This window comes from Emys orbicularis, chromosome 18 (assembly GCF_028017835.1).
Source record: "Emys orbicularis isolate rEmyOrb1 chromosome 18, rEmyOrb1.hap1, whole genome shotgun sequence".
NCBI classification, from domain to species: domain Eukaryota; kingdom Metazoa; phylum Chordata; order Testudines; family Emydidae; genus Emys; species Emys orbicularis.
The window spans coordinates 26,382,687-26,404,333 of NC_088700.1; the positions used below are offsets into that span (position 1 = coordinate 26,382,687).

General features: G+C 47.8%; 1 protein-coding gene across 3 annotated transcripts in view; it reads left to right on the forward strand.

The window, feature by feature from the left end:
- Positions 1-1,222: 1,222 nt before the first annotated feature.
- Positions 1,223-21,647, forward strand: part of LRSAM1 (leucine rich repeat and sterile alpha motif containing 1) — a 42,459-nt gene continuing 22,034 nt past the window's right edge. For all 3 annotated transcript variants that reach the window (XM_065418768.1, XM_065418770.1, XM_065418769.1), the window contains exons 1-8: positions 1,223-1,294; positions 3,958-4,014; positions 6,448-6,492; positions 9,559-9,636; positions 10,370-10,438; positions 15,512-15,596; positions 18,909-19,030; positions 19,458-19,548. In XM_065418768.1, coding sequence (XP_065274840.1) covers positions 1,223-1,294; positions 3,958-4,014; positions 6,448-6,492; positions 9,559-9,636; positions 10,370-10,438; positions 15,512-15,596; positions 18,909-19,030; positions 19,458-19,548 — 619 coding nt within the window. The remainder of the gene's footprint in view (positions 1,295-3,957; positions 4,015-6,447; positions 6,493-9,558; positions 9,637-10,369; positions 10,439-15,511; positions 15,597-18,908; positions 19,031-19,457; positions 19,549-21,647) is intronic.

Here is a 21,647-nt window from a genome sequence, read left to right on the forward strand (position 1 = left end):
TCTCTCATTCTGCATCTGGTGCTAGCTGCTCTTAGTTTAGTTCTGACTGCTGGACTGTTCCATTTTAAGGTTATTCTGAGGGAATGAAAGCTGCCATATTTTTCATGAACTTAATGTCATTATTTTGTTGTTTATATTATAAATCTTAATAATGTCTGGTGCTGTGATGCTCCCTCTGATGGGACTGTATCTGCCATGTGCATGTATAGCAGATTGTAATACATCAGTAATACATAGTCCCAGTCACAGCTCATCTGAGAGAGAACCATTCAGTTACTCTTTGCAACCCTGTATCCCAAAGCTCTTTGAGGTTTTTGGTACATTATCTCCAAACGGTAGTAACCCCCAGTGCATGTTAGTTCATGCAGGCCTCATTTCTGAAGATAGGAATGGTCTTGGTGTACTACAGCACTCTCACCTTATTGCTATTGTTGCTACATGACTTGCGGTATTGTTTGCATAGTTGCTGGTTAATTCAGGATTGTCCAAATGTGTCCCACAGAGTCCATAATTCGGTGTAACAAGGCCACCCTAGTGTTTAATATGGCAAGACTGTCTGCAAAAACTACAGGTCGCAGCATCAATACTCAAGCTTGAGCTGAGAGGCTTGTCCTCCAGGCACTGCAGTTTGGAATTTATCATCTCTGCAGCCCATGCCACTGCATATGACTAACTCGGTGGCAATCAACTCTGATTTTATGGGCAAAGTTTAGGTGCACTTGCGTTAACATAGGTCAGAATGAAAGTGATTATATCTTTAAAAGCCTGCCAACTGAAAATGGGCTTTAAACTACTAGATGTTTTAAGCAAAAGTATTGGGTGATTAAAATTGGAGAAGTATCCTACTTGGATTCTGTATTTCTGTCTAAAAAGCAAGTGCCTGAAAAGTATTACATTAGCACGAGGCAAAGGTGGGGTTTAAAAGCATAAAATAATCTACTGTAATGGCAGGTACTGCCTGGATGCAAAATAAGCATCCAATTGGGCACTCTAATCCTTCTGCCAACATGGAGTCCCACTGATTTATGGGGATCATCTGGCAGAGTCAGCCTAAACAAAGACAAATGCAGAGATGGTGATTTTCTCTTCTTTTTACTTAGAGTGAAATTCCTTAACACAGGCTCCCTGTCAACACCTGTTACATACACTCCCTGACTCTTCTGCCTTTGTTTACACTGATCGCTTTCTGCCACTGAGACAGATCTGGAGTGAAAAGCTAAAGATGCTGCTGTTCTTCCGTAAAAGGAAACCCAGTGATGAGGCCCGGAAGCGCCTTGAATACCAAATGTGCCTGGTAAGCTTAGGGGTGGTGCTTTTCCCTTTTCTGTATCACTCTTTTGGATAAGGATGCTAAGCTGAACTCCCAACCACTGGTAACTACAGATCCTATGCCACTTTCACTACTAGGTGCTACTGCAGTGCGAATAATAATAATGAATGAAAGTCCAGGTGTTTACCTGCACTGTGATTTGGCCAGGACAGCTGGGGTAGATCCTCAACTGGTATAAGTTGTCATAGCTACATTGAAGTGAATGAAACTACAATGCTTTATACCAGCTGAGGGTCTGTCCCCTGGTTTATATTCTGCTTCCTTAAAATAATCCCCAGGTAGTTTTTTCACCACTTCTAAAAGTAGTTGTAGAGTGGTGCTGGCATAGGATGACTGCCATGTTGTACCCCAGAGGCAGCCACATTTCGGTAGCGGGAGATTGATTCCTATTTAAGCAGATAGCAAAGTGCTTCAGGATGAAAGGCCTTATGCACTGTATGAGGTGTAGCTGGTGTAACTGAGAAGAGATGAGTGGTTTTAGACTTTTTCCCCTATTCATAATTTTAATCATTTAGAGACACTAGCTAGCCAAAGGATCAAATGTTGCTTTGGATGTCTGCATCCAATGTGTGTATTTTAAACTAGTATGATGTATAAGCTCTGCCTCTCTAAGCACTTCCTGCCATCTTGCTCTGCACTAAAACCTTCATTTAAAGCTGAATTTGGCCCCTGTATTTTCTGACACGTATCTGCATGACATCAGTTTCACTACCCGGGTTAATAACAGTAGTTACATCTAATTGTCTGGTGAAAACAGGAATGCATAAATATGTATTAATAATGCTACTCCCTGAAGTCATTACTTTGGAAATGCTTAGACCCCCAAAATGTAATTTACCTTAGAAGCTGCAGAGGACTAGAAGAACTCTTCTTCCAACTGGTCATTGTATCTTTTAATAGCTCAGATGAGGATGCTGAGTGTTATGAAGAATTGCCCTTGTGACTTGCAGCTGCTTCTAATTCTTCCTAGTAACCCCAGCAGCCTGACCAGTGAAAGTGATGGTTTTCTTTGTGTCTGAACATTACAGTGATTCATTTGTTCAGAGTCCAATCAACTAATTGGACTGGTTTGGCAGTTGTTGTTAGCCTCTGTCGGGTTCCCCATCACAACTCCCTTTCACTTTTATGTTCATGTAAGCTGCCTTCATTTCAGTAGACTGTGTGAAATGAATTTGCAGGGAGGGCGGCTTTGGCTAGTTCCTAGTGGGACAGGTGTACATGTCACAAAATACACAAAAATGGTCGCTTATAGGCCCCCTTGTTGACAGTCTCAGCAGAGAGGCCAAGGACAGTGAACCTACCCTTTTACCCCAGATATGGTTGCACCATGTCAGGATTGGCATATTGGTGGGGCAGTAAAGGGGCAGCTTGCCCTGGGCATTGCTGGGACTTTACCTGTTCTGGAAATAAATGGGAGCTTTGGTCTCCAGGGCTATCAAACTGTTACTCCACCAACCCTAAAATTCACTCAAACGTCCACCTTCACGGATAAAGCTTAGGTGGTGTTTGGAATTGACTTTTTGCTCCTTGAAACTTGTCTGAGGGGCCCCAATTCAGCAAGGTGCATAAGCACGATAGAGCTTTTGAGTCAGTAGGACTATTCACGAGTTTAAAGTTAGTCATGTACTTAAATATCCTCCTGGATCAGGGCCTAGGTGCTTATGCACTTGAAGACCCTGATCCATCCCCCCTTGAAGTGAGTGGTGAAACTCCTACTGCTTGTAGTGGTGCAGGGTCAGGCCCAAAGTGTGTCTCTGCTCTGGAAAAGTGTCTGTAAAACTAGCACTGTGGGGCCTGGTGTTTGTTGTCCCAGGATTATTGCCATAGTGGCTGTGCTTAGTCTCCAAGTGAAAGGATTTTTTTTCTAACTGCCAGCCCTGTAGACTCAGTCTGGGCTCCAAGTCAAGCTGGACTCTTTCCATCCTATGAGCATCACTAATAATAACAAGTTTGGGAGGCCAAGTTATGCTCATTGGTGCAACCTCATTATTGCCTTCAGTGATAGCAACAGGTTTACACAAGTGCTACTAACTGAAACATAATAACCGCTTTACACAAGAAGGAATGAATCCCAGCTCCCCTTTCAGCAGCTGAGTTAGCCCTGTAGCAGGAATAGAAAGCAGCAGCAATTACTTTTGTTCCTATAGATAGCAGAATCTGATTCTCAATGCACAAAGGGAGTAAGTCTGATGACTAAGAGGTGTCATTTTTACAGTAGTCCCTTTATGTAGTAGAGCCTCCCTCTCATTCATGGCATGATCTATTTCTCTCCAGTCCTAGAGAACCAGGAATTATGTCACTAAAACACTTTCATATGCTCTCTGTTAAAATCTTCTCGCACAAGTAAGTGACGTCTCTGCTCTTGATACAGAAATTCACTTTGCTGCACAAACAATGTTTGTATTGTAGAATTTAGTTTCTTGGTTGCATGAGCAGGGCTGCGGGTATAACTATGGAATATACTTTGCATCTAATACTTGCCCTTGATTGTGGTGGCCATAACAAAGAGCTGTGATTAAATTTCTATGTCAGCAGGGTAGTTTAGCCAACATGCAGCAAGAGGCCACTTGTCTCTCTAAGCATTCTAAAGCTGCAGCACATATCTCTATCTCTTTCTCTCTCTGTAGGCAAAAGAAGCTGGTGCTGATGACATTCTTGATATATCTAAATGTGAACTCTCCGAGGTATGTGATTTGCAGAGTGAGGGGACCTGTCCAGCTCTCTCATTTCCTCCCAGTACTGAAATTCAGTCGTTATACTCTGATGAGTCTAGAGCAGTGGTCACCAACCGGTCGGTTGTGATCGACTGGTCGACCCTGGAGGATCTCCCAGTTGATCATGATCTCCAGCTGCACAGCGGGGCTGCCTGCCTGTCCCGGACCCACGCCGCTTCCAGAAGCAGCCAGCGCGGCCCCGGGGGTGGGGGGGCAGGGGTCTCCCTCCACACACTGCTCTTGCCTGTAAGCATCGCACCCACAGCTCCCATTGGCTGGGAATGGGGAGCTGTGGCCAATGGGAGCTGCGGGGGCAGTGCTTGCAGAGAGGGGCAGCACCCGGAGCCACGTGCCGCCCGCCCCCTCCCCCCAGGGGCCGCAGGGGCGCATTGGCGCTTTCCAGGAGTGGCATGGGGCCGAGGTAGGCAGGGAGCCTGCCTTAGTGGCAGCCACACTTCAATGCCAACTGGGAACTGCTGGAAGTAAGTGCTGCCCAGCGGGAGACCGCACCCCAACCTTCAGCCCCGAGCCCCCTCCTGCACCCCAAGCCCCAGTCCTGAGCCCCCTCCCAGAGCCAGCACCCCAAACCAGCCCTGAGCCCCCTCCCGGAGCCAGCACCCCTATACCCCCTCCTGCAACCCGAACCCCCTCCTGCACCCCAAGCCCCAGCCCTGAGCCCCCTCCCGGAGCCAGCACCCCCATGTCCCCTCCTGCAACCCGAACCCCCTCCTGCACCCCAAGCCCCAGCCCTGAGCCCCCTCCCAGAGCCAGCACCCTGTACCCCCCCTGCACCCCAACCCCCTGCCCCAGCCCTGACCCCCTCCCAGAGCCAGCACCCCGTACCCCCTCCTGCACCCCAGCACTGTGCCCCAGCCCGGAGCCCCCTTCTCCACCCAAACTCCCTCCCAGAGCTTGAACCCCTCACCCCTTCCTGCACCCCAACCCCCTGCCCCAAGCTCAGCCCAGAGTCCCCTCCTACATTGCGAACCCCTCAGCCCCAACCCAGAGCCTTCACCCCCTCACGAACCCCAACCCCCACCCCAGCTTGGTGAAAGTGAGTGAGGGTGGGGGAGAGCGAGTGACTGGGGGGGGGGATTGGAGTGAGTGGGATGGGGCTTTGGGGAAGGGGCGGGGCCTCATGGAAGCAGCAGGGTAGATCCTGGGTTGCCCTTAAATTCAAAAAGTGATCTTGGGCATAAAAAGGTTGGAGACCACTGGTCTAGCGACAGAGATGAACCTCTTAACTTATCTGTGTCATCACTTTATCCGTGCAGAATTGTTCCCTCTTTGTTCAGTCTCGTTCATCTCTTGAAGTGTGGGGCTTCTGCCCCTTTCTTGGGAAGTCTTCTCTGTGGCCTAAGACAGTAGTTCTGCACCTTTTCCATATTAGGAACACCCTCCTGTTTAGCAATATAGGAAGAGAAGGGTGGTCAAGACCCCCAACACCTTATTGTGATCCCAGGTTAAGAATCCATGGCTTAATATATCTCATTGTCAGGAAATTTATTTGTGAAAGGCTAACGGTTGCTTTTCTTAACTTTATCCCTTTAGTACTAGACCTAGGAATCTTGCAACCTGTGCTTATTTACCTGTACAGTAAAAGTCTGTGGTTCCAATACAACTAGGCAGCTGCTTTAAGAAGAGAGAAAAATCCTAACTGCAAAGCAAGGCCCCTCTCCTAGCTTTGTCTTCTTCTAGGCTGCCCACAAACTTGGAACAACCCAGATGTTGAAAAGCGAGGACAGTAATAGTGAGGAATTGCCACACCCTTTAGCAAGACACATCTTCACATTCTGGCCCCCTGATGGTCTGTGAGATGCAAACCCACTGATGTTTCACCTTCATGTGAACAAGACAGGTCAAAGCATCAGTGGTTCCAAATGTGCCATGGTGCTTGGTACTGGCTAAAAGTATGCGCTGATCTCAGTTTTCTGACTGCCCCCTGTGTACAGTTGCCAACATATGTAAAGGCATCTATCCTCTCCCCTTTCCCATTTGGCCAGGGTGTGTGCTGGGGGTTACAAAGACATGCTGGGATCCCCATTTGTATAGTGACTCATTTAGAATGTGCCTGGGCTTCTGAGGGATCTGCACACTGCCTGTTAAGCTGTCCAAGTCCTGGACAGCTGCCCAGACCTAGCAGCACATTCTCTGTTAGCCCGAAGTCCCTGTTGTGCTGCCCAGAGCCACTGGTTGATGTTCACAGCAGTGCAGTGAAGTGCTGGGTCCTGGGACCAGCTATTGACTAATGACAGAGACCAGTAATCTTAGAATCAGTTGGGTTTTTAATGAAAGCGGATTGTTCAGTCCTGTGGATGGATACTTTAGAAATGCTTAGAAAAGTAATGGCACGTTGCAATGTATCATTGTGACATACTGAGCTATTTTTGTGCTTGATTTCAGATTCCTTATGGCGCTTTTGCAACATGTAAAGTTTTGCAAAAAAAGGTAAGAGAAGTCTAAATACTAAGCGTTATTACAGTATGTGAAGTGCCTGTGTAGCGTATATGGGTATTTAGATGATGCTTCAGAGGAAGGTGAAATCTCTGTCCTTAATGCACTTGGCCAGTTGTGCAATGCTATATATAGAGGGTTTTGTGATGTTTTCTTGGGGCACCCAGGATTCTGTTATCTTGTTACTCCCCTGCCTCAGCGAGAGAGAGACTTGCTGGTGCTAAACGTGGTGTCAGTTCCCTATCACTCTAGTCAAACAATCTACTCAGAAGCTCTGCCAGCCTTGCTTTACCTTGCCAGTTAACTTTAGGTGCACTCCAATCCCTCTTGAAGGCATTCCCTGCAGTATCCAGCCCCTGTCACTGGACACTCACAGAAATTACCAAGTTCGCTATCTCCAAAGGGACACTGCACACACCAGCCTGTTTGATTCAACTAAGGATTCACACTTTGCTTAATATTACAGCACTGAGATGTACTTATGATAAAATCAAGATAAATTTATTAACAAAGAGAAAGATTTAAGTGATGTTGCATAAAGGTAATGGAAACAGAATTCGTTAAAAATAAAAACAAAAATATCACACACTTCTAAGAGACTAAACATAACTTTAGCAAGCTACAGTCCTTTGGCTAAAGCAGTTTTCTCACCCTCAAAATCTGTCTGCAGAGCTTGCTGGTTTTCAGTCAAAACCAGGATCCATAATGGTCACGAATCACTCCCCTCTGCCAGGGGCATGGATAACAAAATGTCTTTTTGCTTCTCCTTATATTTCCCCAAAATTCATTGTTTTGACCCCAGAGACAAGACAACCCCCCGGTGGTTTTAGTCTCCAGTGCTTTCCCAGGCTGATTTCATACTCTCCGCTTCCCCGGTCAGCCTGGCTTTTCCTGTTGACTTGCATGCAAATGCAGCTCCCATCATGTTGGCTTTTGCATTGCTTGATTTACCTGCCTGCCAAGGTCTCTGATGTAAACCAACATTCCTGTCTGCGACAAACTTGTTCATCAGCCCTGCCTGGTCATGTCGTTTGAACACATTTGTAGCACATTGTAACGATGCTGGTTCTGGCGGGACCCAACTGAGAGTGCCAATTCAGGACAAATTGCTTAAACAGGGCAGTTACAGCCCAAGGCTGGGGTTTTTCCACCTCTAAGGCAAACCAAACCAGCCAGACTAAGAGGACTTCGGTCTCACCCCACTGGCTAACCACAAGTCACACAAGCAATTCCCTTAGACACTCCAGTTTCCCAGTATCACCACCAGTGCCACTCGTTATGGGGACAAATGGTTATGAAAACCAATACCCCAATAAAAGAAAAAAGGTTCTCTCGATCCCAAAGGACCAAGCCCCAGACCCAGGTCAATATACAAATTAGATCTTACCCACAAATCACGCTGTTGCCAATCCTTTAGAATCTAAAATCTAAAGGTTTATTCATAAAAGGAAAAAGATAGAGATGAGAGCTAGAATTGGTTAAATGGAATCAATTACATACAGTAATGGCAAAGTTCTTGGTTCAGGCTTGTAGCAGTGATGAAATAAACTGCAGGTTCAAAATCAAGTCTCTGGAATAGATCCCAGTTGGGATGGGTCATCAGTCCTTTGTTCAGAGCTTCTGTTTGTAGCAAAGTCCCTCCAGAGGTAAGAAGCAGGACTGAAGACAAGATGGAGGAGAGACATCAGCCTTTAATAGTCTTTTCCAGGTGTAAGAACATCTCTTTGTCCTTACTGTGGAAAATTACAGCAAAATGGAGTCTGGAGTCACATGGGCCAGTCCCTGCATACTTTGCTGAGTTGCAAGGCGTATTTGCCTTCTCTCAATGGGTCAATTGCATAGCTGATGGTCCTTAATGGGCCATCAAGCAGGCTAGGCAGAGCTAACACCAACTTGTCTGGGAAGTTTCCCAGAAGCATAGCATAAGTTTGAAATACAGACAGTATAGAGCCAACATTCACAACTTCAACTACAAAATTGATACACACATATAGAGAGCATAATCATAACCAGCAAACCATAACCTTGTCTTAGACACCTCATTTGACCCCCTTTATACAAGATTTGGTGCCACTACAGGACTTTGGTTGCAACAATGATCTATATGGTCCCAGATTATATTATTAACGTCACACACATACATACAACTTCTTAGTTACCACCCATATATACATCTCACAACGCCTACGATGACCAGTATACCATAAAGCCAGAGGTCCCCAAAGTGTGGGGCGTACCCCCCATGGGGGCATGGAGGAACATCCGGGGGGTGCTGTGGGGCCCAGGCCAGCTGCCATGGGGGCAGGGAGGGAATGCCACCCAGCCCCTCCCCGCCCCCAGCTCTGCTCTGCTCCCGCCCTCAGGCGTCCCTGGCCCCAGCCTAGGTGTGGCTCCACTCCTGACCCCGCACCAGTCCCCAACCTCAGCACCCCCACCACAGCCGGGCTGCGGCCCCACTCCCAGCCCCAGACTCACCCCTGGCTGCAGCCCCAGCCTTGGCCCCTTTACCCCGTCCACATCCCTCCCCCTGACCTGCGGCCCCGTTCCTGACTGCTTTGGGGTCCCCCATTTGGGGACTGCTGCTATAAGCTTTCATGTAATACCTCACATGACCTTCTTTACAGACAAATACTATGATAGCAGTATGTTAGGTGTAGTGAGTTTGTCAAGCCTGATAGGAGTTGCTGTCAGAGAGTAGTGAACCACTAATGGGCCTCTGTTTCACAGGAGAATATGTGTAGGAATTCTTGCTGAGCCCCTACAGGAGTTAACTTAGAATGAATCAAATCTCCTGCTGTCTTAGCTTGCATGACCTCAAGTATTATTGATCAGAAAATTATCCAGACCCTATTTAAATCCAGCTGTGATATCTGACTCTGGCCTCCTGTGGCAGCCAGTTCCACTCATGCAAATAAATATTTTATTTAATATTTAATCTAATCAGGTCTGAACCCCTTACAGAAATAAAATAATTGAATACAGAATGAAATCCACGGGGATGTGGTTGTTCAGGCTGTAATATCTCCTGTGATGTTATTCCAATGTTATTTTTCTTTTCAGGTGCTGATTGTTCATACAAATAATCTAACATCTCTGGTTCCAAAGTCCTGCAGTCTCCTGAATCTCATAACTGTGAAGGTAACCTGTGACCCTGTAACAGTGTCTCTGTTCTGCAGAGTAAACCAAATAAACCCCCTACCCATCAAACTGATTCTCGCCTCTAGGGACTGGCAGCGAGGTGCAAAGGCTTCTTCACTGAGCTCACCTCTTCAGTTTCATCCCCGGGAGGCAGTGGCAGGAAGTTTTTACCATCTGGTGGCTGTTGAGCTCCTGTCACTGGCACTACCGTGAATCCATTTGTTTGCAGAGGCTGGGTTTTTCTTAGTCATAGAAATGCAGGGCTGGATGGAATCGGGAGAGTTCATCAAGTCCAGCCCCCTGCACTGAGGCAGGACCAAGTAAACCTAGACCATCCCTCACAGCTTTTGGTCCAACCTGTTCTTAAAAGCCTCCAGTGACAGGGATTCCCCACAAGCTCCCTGGGTGACCTGTTCCAGTGCTGAACTATCTGTAGAGTTAGAAAGCTTTTCTTAATATCTAACCTAAGTCTCCCTTGGTCCAACCTGAGTGCAGGTTACTTCTCGTCCTTCCTTCGCTGGACATGGAGAACAATGGATCACTGATAGGGGTTAGGTGCCCAACTCCTATTGGAAGTCAATAGGAAATGGATGCCTGATGTTCTTAGGGCCCTTTGAAAGTTGCAGCCTGGCAGACTGACTTTCACTGCTGGGTAACTGCTCTCCTTTCATGCTTATAATGTGACACCTCACCACAAGCTTGGTTGAGATGGAATCTTCTCCTCCTGTCCTAGGTTTTAGATCTCCATGACAACCAGCTGACATCGCTTCCTGATGATATTGGCCAGCTGACATATCTCCAGGTAAAGGGTTTGTGGGTTGTGTCCTGGGTGCCTGCTTTAGGATCTGTTCTAGGGCAGCGTGGTTGATTTGTATTGCTATTAAATAGCTAACTAGTATTTTAAATGATAGTTGTCAGTGGCTTGGATCCTTATCACTTTCCCCAAGAGCCAGGCTAATCGCAGTGAAAATGGCAGTATGGGGCATAGCAGATGCGTCACATTTCTTGGTGCCAGTTTACACCACTCTGCTATAATTGGCCTTCAGGCTAGGGCAACGGCTAGCAAACCAGGTCATCAAGTATGTGCCAGAAGAAGAAGTTTCCAGTCCTATTGCCTTTCTGAAATACTCAGGTTCTGCAGCTCCTATTCATAGAGAATCATAGAAGATCAGGGTTGGAAGGGACCTCAGGAGATCATCTAGTCCAACCCCCTGCTCAAAGCAGGACCAATCCCCAGACAGATTTTTGCCCCAGATCCCTAAATGGCCCCCTCAAGGATTGAACTCACAACCCTGGGTTTAGCAGGCCAATGCTCAAACCACTGAGCTATCCCTCCCCCACAATGAATGTGTTGGGAGCGACAGTCCCGGTGTGCCTATTGTAACTCTGATGTCCTGTTGCCACTGGAGAAAGAGACTAGTCCTCCCCTCCTGCTCTGCGCTCTTGCTGCAGAGAGCATTGCTCTAGGAAGTTACCGGACATTCCACGATGAGAACCCACTGGAGCACAGGGATCTTGTCTCCTGAGAAATGAGGAAGAGCATTACAAGACTTAAAGTATGTGTGTATTGTACATAATATGGAGGGGGCACATGTCCTGTGCAGCCTGTGAGAGACCTGCCCTCAGCAGTGACTTTGGGAGCCCTGTTCCATAGACCATGAGAAGCTGTGCATTGTGGAGGAGGGAGATGGTCTCCGTGGGTAGGGCAGGATTGGACCGTTATGTGAACAAACTAACTGAGACCTCAGCAGCATGCTCTGATTGGGTTGTATGCTCTGCCCTTCTGTTGGGAAGGTGGCGCTCTAGCAATGGAGGCTGGGAAATGTGTTCCAGATGGGGAAGAAATAAATCAGCATCTGCCAGTCTGAGGGGGGATGGGACTTTTTTCCATGCTTTGACTGGGGGGCTAGATAAGAGCCTCCCCCTAGTAAACACTGAGATCCCACAGTAGTCCCAGGCAGGGAATAATGGTTGCAGTGTCTCCTGAAAAATAGACTAAGCAGTGACTAATTAATCTTTAGATGCTAACGATGATAGACCCTCTTGGAAGTTACTAGCTGATCTTTAGGTCCCTCTGCCTGGTATGTGGACTTAGTTCCATTATTGCGAGATGCCATATAAAATATGAATAAACCAACAAAATTAATTCTGATTACAGCAGCTTTGGTAGAGGGTTCAGCTGGGTTTCATGCCCCTAGACCAGGGGTAGTCAATAGGCAGACCATGGGCCAAATCCAGACACTTTTGCGTGGACTGTAAAAGTCAAATTGGCTGAAGCCAAGCAGGGCAGGATCCATGGGGAGGGGTGGGTGGCTGGGCCAGGCTGCTGGGCACAATGTGTCTCCAGGCGGCTGCTTGGTGCAGCTGCAGCCTCACCAGCTCCATCCTCCACCAGCTGGCAGCAGCACAGGGATGGAGCGAGTGGGCCATATGGGTGAATGAGCAGGCGCTGGCATCTGGGCTCAGTGAGTGGGGCAGTGGGAGCCTCTCTGGGCGGGGACCTGGCGGGCGATCTGGGGACTTGTGGGGAGCTGGGTCACCCAGCCCACCAGGTCAGCGCAGCTGCCACGCATCTCTCAGCCAGGTCACCTGCCCCACCACGGGGCCTCAGAGCCAGGCCCCAGCTCCCCACCCTGGAGAAGGGGAGAGGCAGGGAAGCGCTGACTGATGGGCCGGCACTGAGTCCCAGGCCTGCACCAGCCACCCTGACACCATGGCATGGAGCAACACTGCCCCCCACCTTGAGAGTGAGGCCCCAGGTGCCCCTTCCAGCACGCCCCAAATACTTCCTCCAGCACCCCGCAAAAGCCCCCTCCCAGTATACAGACCCTCCAGAACCCCCCAGGAACTCCCTCCAGCACCCCTCAAATACCATCTCCCAGTACACACCCCCTCTCCAACACCCCCAAATGCCCCCTCCCAATACACACAGCCCTCTTGTACCCCCACAAATACTCCCTTCAGCACCTCCCCAAATCCTCTCCCAGTACACAGACCCCACCAGGCAACTCCTCCAGCACCCCCAAATTCTCCCTCCCAGTGCACCCACCCCTCCTGCACCCCTAAATATCCCCTCTTAGTACACACCCCTCCAGCACCCCCCAGTTACCTCCTCCCAGTACACACACTCCTCCCTCATTGCCCCAAATATTCCCTCCAGCACCCCCAACTGTACCCCCAACTTCCCCTCCCCTTCTGTCAGTGTCTTTTTTTTGGGAACTTGAAATATGGTAACCCTAAGCTGGGTGTGGTCAGTTGGGGGCGGTAAGGGGAGAGGAGCTGGTGGGAGTGTGACGGGTTGGATCACAGAAACCCCCTGGGAGCTGCCACCTGATGTGCCAAGACTACCTCTGCTCCTGTTTTCCCTGCCAGCTCAGGAGTCCAGCACCCTGTCTTGCTGAGCCAGACATTATAGAGACATTCCCGTCTGCTCCAACACAGACCCAGGGTCTGAATTACTTGCCCCAAAGCTGCAGGTTTACCTGAAAGCAGCTAACAGAAGTGTTCCTGTCTTTAACACTCAGATGCCCAACTCCCAATGGGGTCTAAACCCAAATAAATCCGTTTTACCCTGTATAAAGCTTATGCAGGGTAAACTCATAAATTGTTCGCCCTCTATAACACTGATAGAGGGATATGCACAGTTGTTTGCTCCCCCAGGTATTAATACATACTCTGAGTTAATTAATAAGTAAAAAGTGATTTTATTAAACACAGAAAGTAGGATTTAAGTGGGTTCCAAGTAGTAACAGACAGAACAAAGTAAGTCACCAAGCAAAATAAAATAAAATGCGCAAATCTATGTCTAATCAAACTGAATATAGATAATCTCACCCTCAGAGATGCTTCAGTAAGTTTTTTCCTCAGACTGGACACCTTCCAGGCCCGGGCACAATTCTTTCCCCTGGTACAGCTCTTGTTCCAGCTCAGGTGGTAGCTAGGGGATTCTTCATGATGGCTCTCTCTCTTTGTTCTCTTCCACCCCTTTATACATCTTTTGCAAAAGGCGGGAATCCTTTGTCTCTCTCTGGGTTTCCACCCCCCCCTCACTGGAAAAGCACCAGGTTAAAGATGGATTCCAGTTCATGTGACATGATCACATGTCACTGTAAGACCCCAAGCCTTCATTCCTCCCAGCCTGACTCACTGAAAGGCTTGCTAGCAAACAGAGCCCCAGTCAATTGTCCTGGTTGATGGGAGCCATTAAGATTCCAAACCACCATTAAAGGCCCACACTTTGCATAATTACAATAGGCCCTCAGAGTTATATTTCATATTTCTAGTCCCAGATACAAGAGTGGTACATTTATACAAATAGGATGATCACACTCAGTAGATTATAAGCTTTGTAATGATACCTTACAAGAGACCTTTTTCATGAAGCATATTCCAGTTACATTATATTCACTCATTACTATATTTTTATAAAACCATATAGACTGCACAATGTCACAGGGGGTAATCGGCAGGGTTATATGCCTACAATAATTTTATTTGACAAACCAAAGTTAATACTCCTTGTAAACTCAAAACAAATTCAAACTTAAAACAATTGTCTGAAAATGTTTTAATGCTAATATTTGCATCTGACATTTTATCGATGTATTTTCTCAAAGTCTCAGATCTAATTTATTACATCTTTCCTGGAGGTTATTTTTAGGTTATACAGTGCACTAGCAATATAGGCCCTGGGTGTATTACACAGCATTGTATGTGTTGAACAGGGGCACTTGTGGTGTGAAAAATGTTTCTCTGGAGTCTGGACCTTGACTATACCCTGGCCAAGAAATTTAGACCTTGACACAAAAAAATTGACTACCTCTGTCCTCGATCCTAATACTCCTCAGGGAATTCTGCTCTATTATGCATGTGCAGAAGTCATGTGTCCTGCTGAATTTTTTTTTTCCAGCAGAAAATACATTTCTGTCCCTGAAGTACTGCAGTTCTGCCTTTGCCCAGCAGAGGCCGCTGTGGCACCAAAACAGCTAGCACAGAATTCCCCCAAGAGTAACTCAGAGGAGTCTGGGACAGCCATAGACTGTTATGGGTTACTGGGTCCTCAGCCTATGTGTCAGTATATAGCACTCATCTGATCATATCTGGCTTATTTTTCTGTGCAAACAAAGGGAAAAGGTGGGCATTTAGCCATGGCAGAAGGTCAGCCTGTTTTCCACCTGCTGCACCTGAACTCAGTTCTGTGTTCTACTTTCACCAATGAATGGGGATCACCATTGTTCTGAGTAAATGGACATGCTCTGGGTCTTGCTCCTAAAGGACAGCTCTGCAGGGTCTCTTACTAGCAAAGCCAGACCCTTAGGCCATGTCTACACTACAGCCTGTGCGTCGGCAAAATGTATGTTGCTCCATGGTGTGAATATTCCACACACCTCCGAGCGACATAAGTTACACCAACATAAGTGTTTGTATGCACAGCACTATGTCAGTGAGAGAACTTCTCTTACCAATATAGCTTATGATGCTCGCGGAGCTCTCTCCCGTCGGCATAGAATGTCTTCACCAGATGCGCTGCAGCAGCGCAGCTATATCGGTACAGTTGCACCACTACAATGCTGTCCATGTAGACATGGCCTTAGGGACTGCAAATTGACAAATCCTCTTAAAGTGACTCAGTGGGAGCTTCCAAGAACAGCTCTTCCCAGCTAGGCCAAAACTGTGCTCTTGTCTTCTGGTCAGCTGCAGACTCCCAAGTCTCCCTGAGTGATTGGCCAATGGCTCTTTCCAAGAGCTTTGTTACCCGAACAGTTGTTCTTAAACCCATTGGGCTCGTGGGCACTCAGACACAGCATAAGCAAGCAGAGGTTCTGAGGCTTACAGAATGAATCGCTTGAATATCTTCTCTCTCTTAATATCCTAGGTCCTAAACATTGAAAGGAATCTCTTAAAATCTCTTCCACGGTCTATAGGGGACCTCGCCCAGCTCCAGACCCTCAATGTGAAAGGTATGGCAAACTTTTCTAAGGCTGGCCACCAGGAGAGCATCAATAACAACTTCCCAACTCTTAATTTGCATGTAATTTACATGTTTTAAAACCATATTGAACTCTCACACCCATGGTTCTTGCTTGTCCTTGTATCTTCCTCGTTAGATGATCAGAAACTGTTGCTTGTTCAAGTTCTCCAGCAATTCAAAATACTGGTCCTGTGCCTGCTCAGACCAGTAGTTATAGGGAGAGAGCAATGGGCAACTGCATTTTAGAGCTCCCCAGTCTATATTTTGCCCTATGGCTGCACTTTGGGCACCTGGTTTAGATTATACATCCCTTGAATCTCCCAAGCATAGAGGGGAGGAGAGCAGGGCAGCCTGCATCTGTGGAGGGAAATACAGTCAGAGAACAAAGTAATCTCTTTCTGCCTGGTGACTTTGTCTCTGCAGATGCCAGTGGTGCTAGGCCAGAGGAAGAGGACTAGAGGGCAGGGGAGTGGGAATGCTGTGTATGCTGGTTGGGGTACTAGTGATCTCTCAGGGAGGGGGGGTGTAGATCACATGCCACCTTAACCGGTCATTTCCTCTATTTTGTGGGCTTGTTACTGATGTACAAAGCCCACTGACACCTCAACCCTTTGTTAACAAAGTTTTTGTGTGGAAATTTCCTTTGCTTAAATTCAGGCACAAAACTCTTCTCTACTTAGTGCTATGTTTTGGGAGCGCATGTAGCGACTCTTAATACAGATGGTTGACATGACAGGAGAAGTCAGGCAAACAATAGATGACTCTTAAATATTTGAGTGCTGGGGTTGTTTCTCAAACACGCTGATGCACCTCTTGCTCCGTGATCTCCTATGAAATCCCCGTGCTCTGAACCAGGCGCTAGGTTGGTTCAGTTTTCTGCTAGGCTGGTAGAAAGGGCAAGGAAGCAGTAGGATTGGCAGATCTGCTGTAGGCTATTGAAATACCCCCATTTTAGTTTAGTTGTGACAATGCTTTTGGTGTGGTGTTGTGGGGGATGGGAAGAGCTAGACTCTGTGCTGTGAGACTAATTTCTGGCAACAAGAGAAGTGAGGGGCTATAAATATAGAAATCTCTCAGAAAACCTGTCTCTGACACTATGTATAGCTGCAAGGTAATGAGAGGGGTGGGCAGCAGCAGAGGGGTAGGTCAGGTGTTGTAACAAGCAGAAGTAGCTGCCTGGAAATAGCTTGCACTAGCCAAGCTTTAAGGTAGGCCCACCAGAACTCAGCAGCCAAATAATCCTCCTGGATTCGCCAGGCCTGTATCTCTGCTTTGGCCACAGTGGGCCAATGTCCCTACAGAGCAGCACAGGCTTAGGAGAACCCACGAGAACACTCTGATAAAGGGAACATTGTGAAGCAGGGACTGGACTGGAGTGTGTGGGAGCTTAGGTAATTGCTGTGTTCAGCTGAAACCCTGGCCTCTTTCCCCTTAGATGCACAGGCCAATAATCAGTATCCTTCCCTCCCATCCCATGTCTTTGCAGTGGAGTTAAGATGTTCCAGCACCGCGTGTAGTTCTCTTAAGGTACATCTACACTGCAAAAACCCCCACGGCAGCAAGTCTCAGCGCCTGGGTCCACTGACTCAGGCTGATACTGCAGGGCTAAAGCTAGCAGTGTAGATGTTCCCACTCGGGCTGGAGCCTGGACTCTGAGACCCTCACCCTTTGCAGAGATGTACCCACAGACTCAATGTCTCAGTAAGGGCTTGTCTACACTACCGCGTGGGGTCGAGCTAAGATATGCAACTTCAGCTACGTGAATAGTGTAGCTGAAGTCGACGTACTTAGATCTACTTACCGTGGTGTCTTCACTGCAGTAAGTCGACAGCTGACGCTCTCCCGTCGACTCCGCTTGTGCTTCTCGTTCTGGTGGAGTACCGGAGTCGACGGGAGAGCGCTCAGCGGTCTAGACGCGATAAATCGACCGCTGCTGGATCAATCGCTGCCCGCAGATCCTAATGTGACTAAGGAAGGAGGTTCTGTGCGTGCTGAACTGCCCAGCACATTGTAGTGCTTAGGAATAGCTGATTTGGTAAGCCTCAGGCTGGGGCTGTCAGGATAGGCCCTGATGACCTAGCTGGCTGTGGCCAGCTAAGGCATCTAACAAAGCATTAACCATACCAGAGTGTGTGTACAGTTTGTGTAGTTTAATAAACAGTCTGGAACCAAGAGGTCCCACAAGCCCAAAGACTAGGTCTCACTCTGAACTAGGTAGCTGGCAGGGCTGATTTCACTCAAATGACCAAGAACAGCAGTTTAGCTGTTTGGAAAGGCTAACTTTTCTAGGTGTACTGTCCCTTTAAATGTTAATACCTCTGTCAGGGGCTGGGGGCATTTGTGCCTGCTCCTGGCTTCCTCCCCATCTGTTCCCCATGTGCCCTCGCTGTCACATTAGGCTCCTCGCCCCCATCATGGCTGTTGGCAAGTCTTGTCATTTGTGGCTGTCCACAGTCTCTATGCCCCAGCCTCTCCCCTGTCAGCCATACGGTGACATTCTCACTGCCCTGCCCCCCGCACCCCATCTGGCTCCTCTCCAGTCTGGACACTGCTGCCAAAATCCCTCTCTCCTAGCTGCTCAGCCCTGGGCACTTCTCCTCTTGGAATCCCTCAATTGGCTTCCACTCCCCTCCAGTGCCCTGTTCTCCTCCTCACCTGCCAGGCCCTGACCAGCTCCACCCCTTCCTCCAGCTCCCCTCCTGCCTCCTGAATTCCCTTCCTGCGTTTTTCTCCCACTTTCACTTTTGTTCCTTTCATGTTGCCCCTTAAGCCTGGAGTCCCTTCCCTCTGCTTAGGGGTCAAACCCTGCCTCTCCACAAAGCCCCTCACACTCAATCCACTGAGTCCTTAACCTGGTACATTTTTGTTCTGGATTGTAGCTAGTCAACCTCTTAGGCCAGGGACCATCTTCCCTATATCTTTTGTAAGGGGCTGGCTGGTCACATGGTGTTGGCTTCCAGCTGGCTGTGTCCCACTGTGACCTTCCCAGGGAAGCAACTGCTGTAGTGACCTCAGCGATGTTATGTGGCATTGCTGGCGAGCGATCTTGACTATGAGGGAGGCATCTACATTGGTCTCTGTGTTAAAATGTGCTGAGCTTGCACCACGTTTTGAGATCCCCTCATGTATGGTACATAATGTAGGGACAAAGTGATTTTTATTCAAAGAGTAGTGTAATCTCAAGTCAGTGTATTGAAAATACTAAACTAGCTGGCAGCTGAGGGGCTTGCAATTCAAAGGAGTGAATTCTCTGGAGGGTCGATTTGGGGGGTGGACTAATCAGCATCCCTTTTCTCCCTAGGTAATAAGCTGAAGGAACTGCCTTCTACCCTGGGTGACCTGCGCAGCTTGCGCACCCTTGATGTCAGTGAGAACCTGCTGCAGGAATTGCCCCAGGCGCTGGCTCACATCCGCACGCTGGAGGTATGCAACCCCTACATACAAATGGCAGCATTAGGCACCCATAGTCCAGGCAACTGCAAGGGTCCCCGAGGCAGTGAGAGGACCCCGGATATGGTGACTCAGTTACTTGTCCCTGGTGACAAACACAGTTGCAGCAGAGCTGGAACACACCCTACCTGTGCGGATGATTCCATTTTTTCTCTACAGAATGGCATCCTCTATGCACAGTGCATGTGAGATCACGCTGGCTGCGGGTGATACCTGCTAGTGCAGAATCATTTTGCCATTCAGTTATAGTGAGGTGCAATGAAAGTCGGGCAGATCAATCTCTAGGGTGAAACTGTCCTTTTCTGCTGCTTTGACCCCCTGGCTTTGAGCCAGTGGGACTCTGTCTGGGTTGTTAGATTGTGAATGAAAGCTGGAGCTCTGTGTGCTCTTTGTTTTGGAGACTCTGACACTGGATGCTTCGTCCATGATCTACCCGCCATATGATGTTTGCAGTGCTGGCACAGAGTCTGTCCAGCAGTTCCTGTGCAAAGGTAAGCAAGGGGAGCAGCCTGTAGATGGGGGTGAAAGGTCAAGGGTCTGCTGCACAGCATACCTGCAGCTAAATGCCAATCGGGTCTTGCCCTGAGTTCCAGGAATGTGTCTGTGAAGGCGTGATGTTCCAAAGGGGGTTGGTACTTCATGAGCTGTACCTGGTACCTCAGGGAGCTCTTGATTGGTGTTTTGCTCATGTGGCAGATACATTAGACAGCATGTAAGCCGTAGCTGGCAGACAGCCAGAGTATGAGCTACGGGCTGGGTATTGACTTCTTACTGGCTTTTTGAAATTGATGACTGTTAGAGAGCTTATTCCTTCACTCTCAGAGAGCTTATTCCTTCACTCTCACACTTCCCTGGTCCTTCTCGCATTAACAGAGAGCAACAATACCCAAAGTCCGAAGGTGCAAACAATTCGATGTTTATTGGGGTGAACTTCCAGCAAGCTTAAATCCAAGTTCCTTTTTCCTTATTTTCGAATCCCAACTTACTTCCTGTTTGCCCCTAATTTATATAGTAATATTTTTAGCTATACCTTAACCAATCATTCTACTAAAATTTACCTAACCAATCCTAACATATTGTAACATGATTAGCTAACCAATTATATCCCACTACCTTAATTAGTTTACACCCAGCAAAATTAATTATACAGCAGACAGAAACAATTACAGAACCAGACAGAGACCACGCAAATAAACATACAAAACGATACAGAAGTGAAAAGCGACAGAGGGTCCTGTGGCACTTTTAAGACTAAAGATGCATCTGAAGAAGTGAGGTTCTTACCCACGAAAGCTTATGCTCCCAATATTTCTGTTAGTCTTAAAGGTGCCACAGGACCCTCTGTTGCTTTTTACAGATTCAGACTAACACGGCTACCCCTCTAATACAGAAGTGAGGATTTCACAACTATATCTATACAGACATAAGCATTTTCCAGCTGTCTATTGATAAGTGAGTTCTTACCAGACAGAAAACTATCAACCTAAGTTTCCTTTTATATCTTCTAGGCTCTTCCCTTTCTCTGGAGGTGATAGGAATATCAGAACAGGATTGTATTCCTAACAGCCCAATAGCACCTTATTTCCATGTGACTAGTTTGGAATGTGAGGATGTGACCATACATTTCCCAGTTTATGGCTGCCTCTGCTGCTTAGCCGAAGGCCTTAGCCTAAGAACCAGGCCTCAGACTGTTACAGTGAGAGAAGGCTCTTACACATACAGACAGTGATTTTGATTCTTTCTTTTATACCTCTATAACTAGCTAAGTGATAAGAATACACCTAAATTCTTAAAGTATAGGCCTTTACAGACAGGCCTGAATATCTATATCCTAACAATGACCAATTTCTGAAAGGGGCAAGGTTGGTCTTGTGGTTAAAGCATAGGCATGGGAATGGGATGGCATATGCTGACCCCACACTGGTGAGGAAAGGGTAATGAGCTGTTGTGGGCTCAGTCAACCCTGCCCCACTCCACCTGCAATAGGTGTCAGTCTTGGAGGGAGGGTTACCAGGGGAACAGCACAGCTCAGTGGGGGGCTGACTGGGACGGAGAACAGGCTTCCAGCTCTCACTCTGAAAGTGGCGCCTGGCTGGGGCTGCAGACTGCTTGAGAGACAGCTGGCTGCCAGACCCTTCCCGGGGAAAGGTGGGCCCGATGCAGGACTGTTCTGATTTGCTACTGATGACTCGCCTGCAGTTGCAGAAGCAGGTGGCTGCAGGTATTGCCCCGCCTGAAAGGGGCGACAGCCCGATAAAACCCTTTTGCCTTTTTACACCTGCCCAAGGACTCTGTAGTGGTCTGTCCTGAGCCCAGGAGAGATCTAGGTGCATGGAGTCCGGAGAGCTATTCCAGGCTGTGTTACTGACTGTGTGACTGTGGACAAACCACGGTCTCTGCATCTTCTGTTTCTCATCCATAAAATGGGGACAATGTGACTTCTCTTCCTCATGGGAGGATGTCAGGTTTATTTCACAAAGGGCTTGGAGGCCCTGGGAGAAGGACAAGGGACTGGTATTAAACACTTAAGCCTGCTAGGGGAGAAGAGGGCGAGGGAGGAAGTGCTGCTTGTGTGTGTAAGCTATATAGC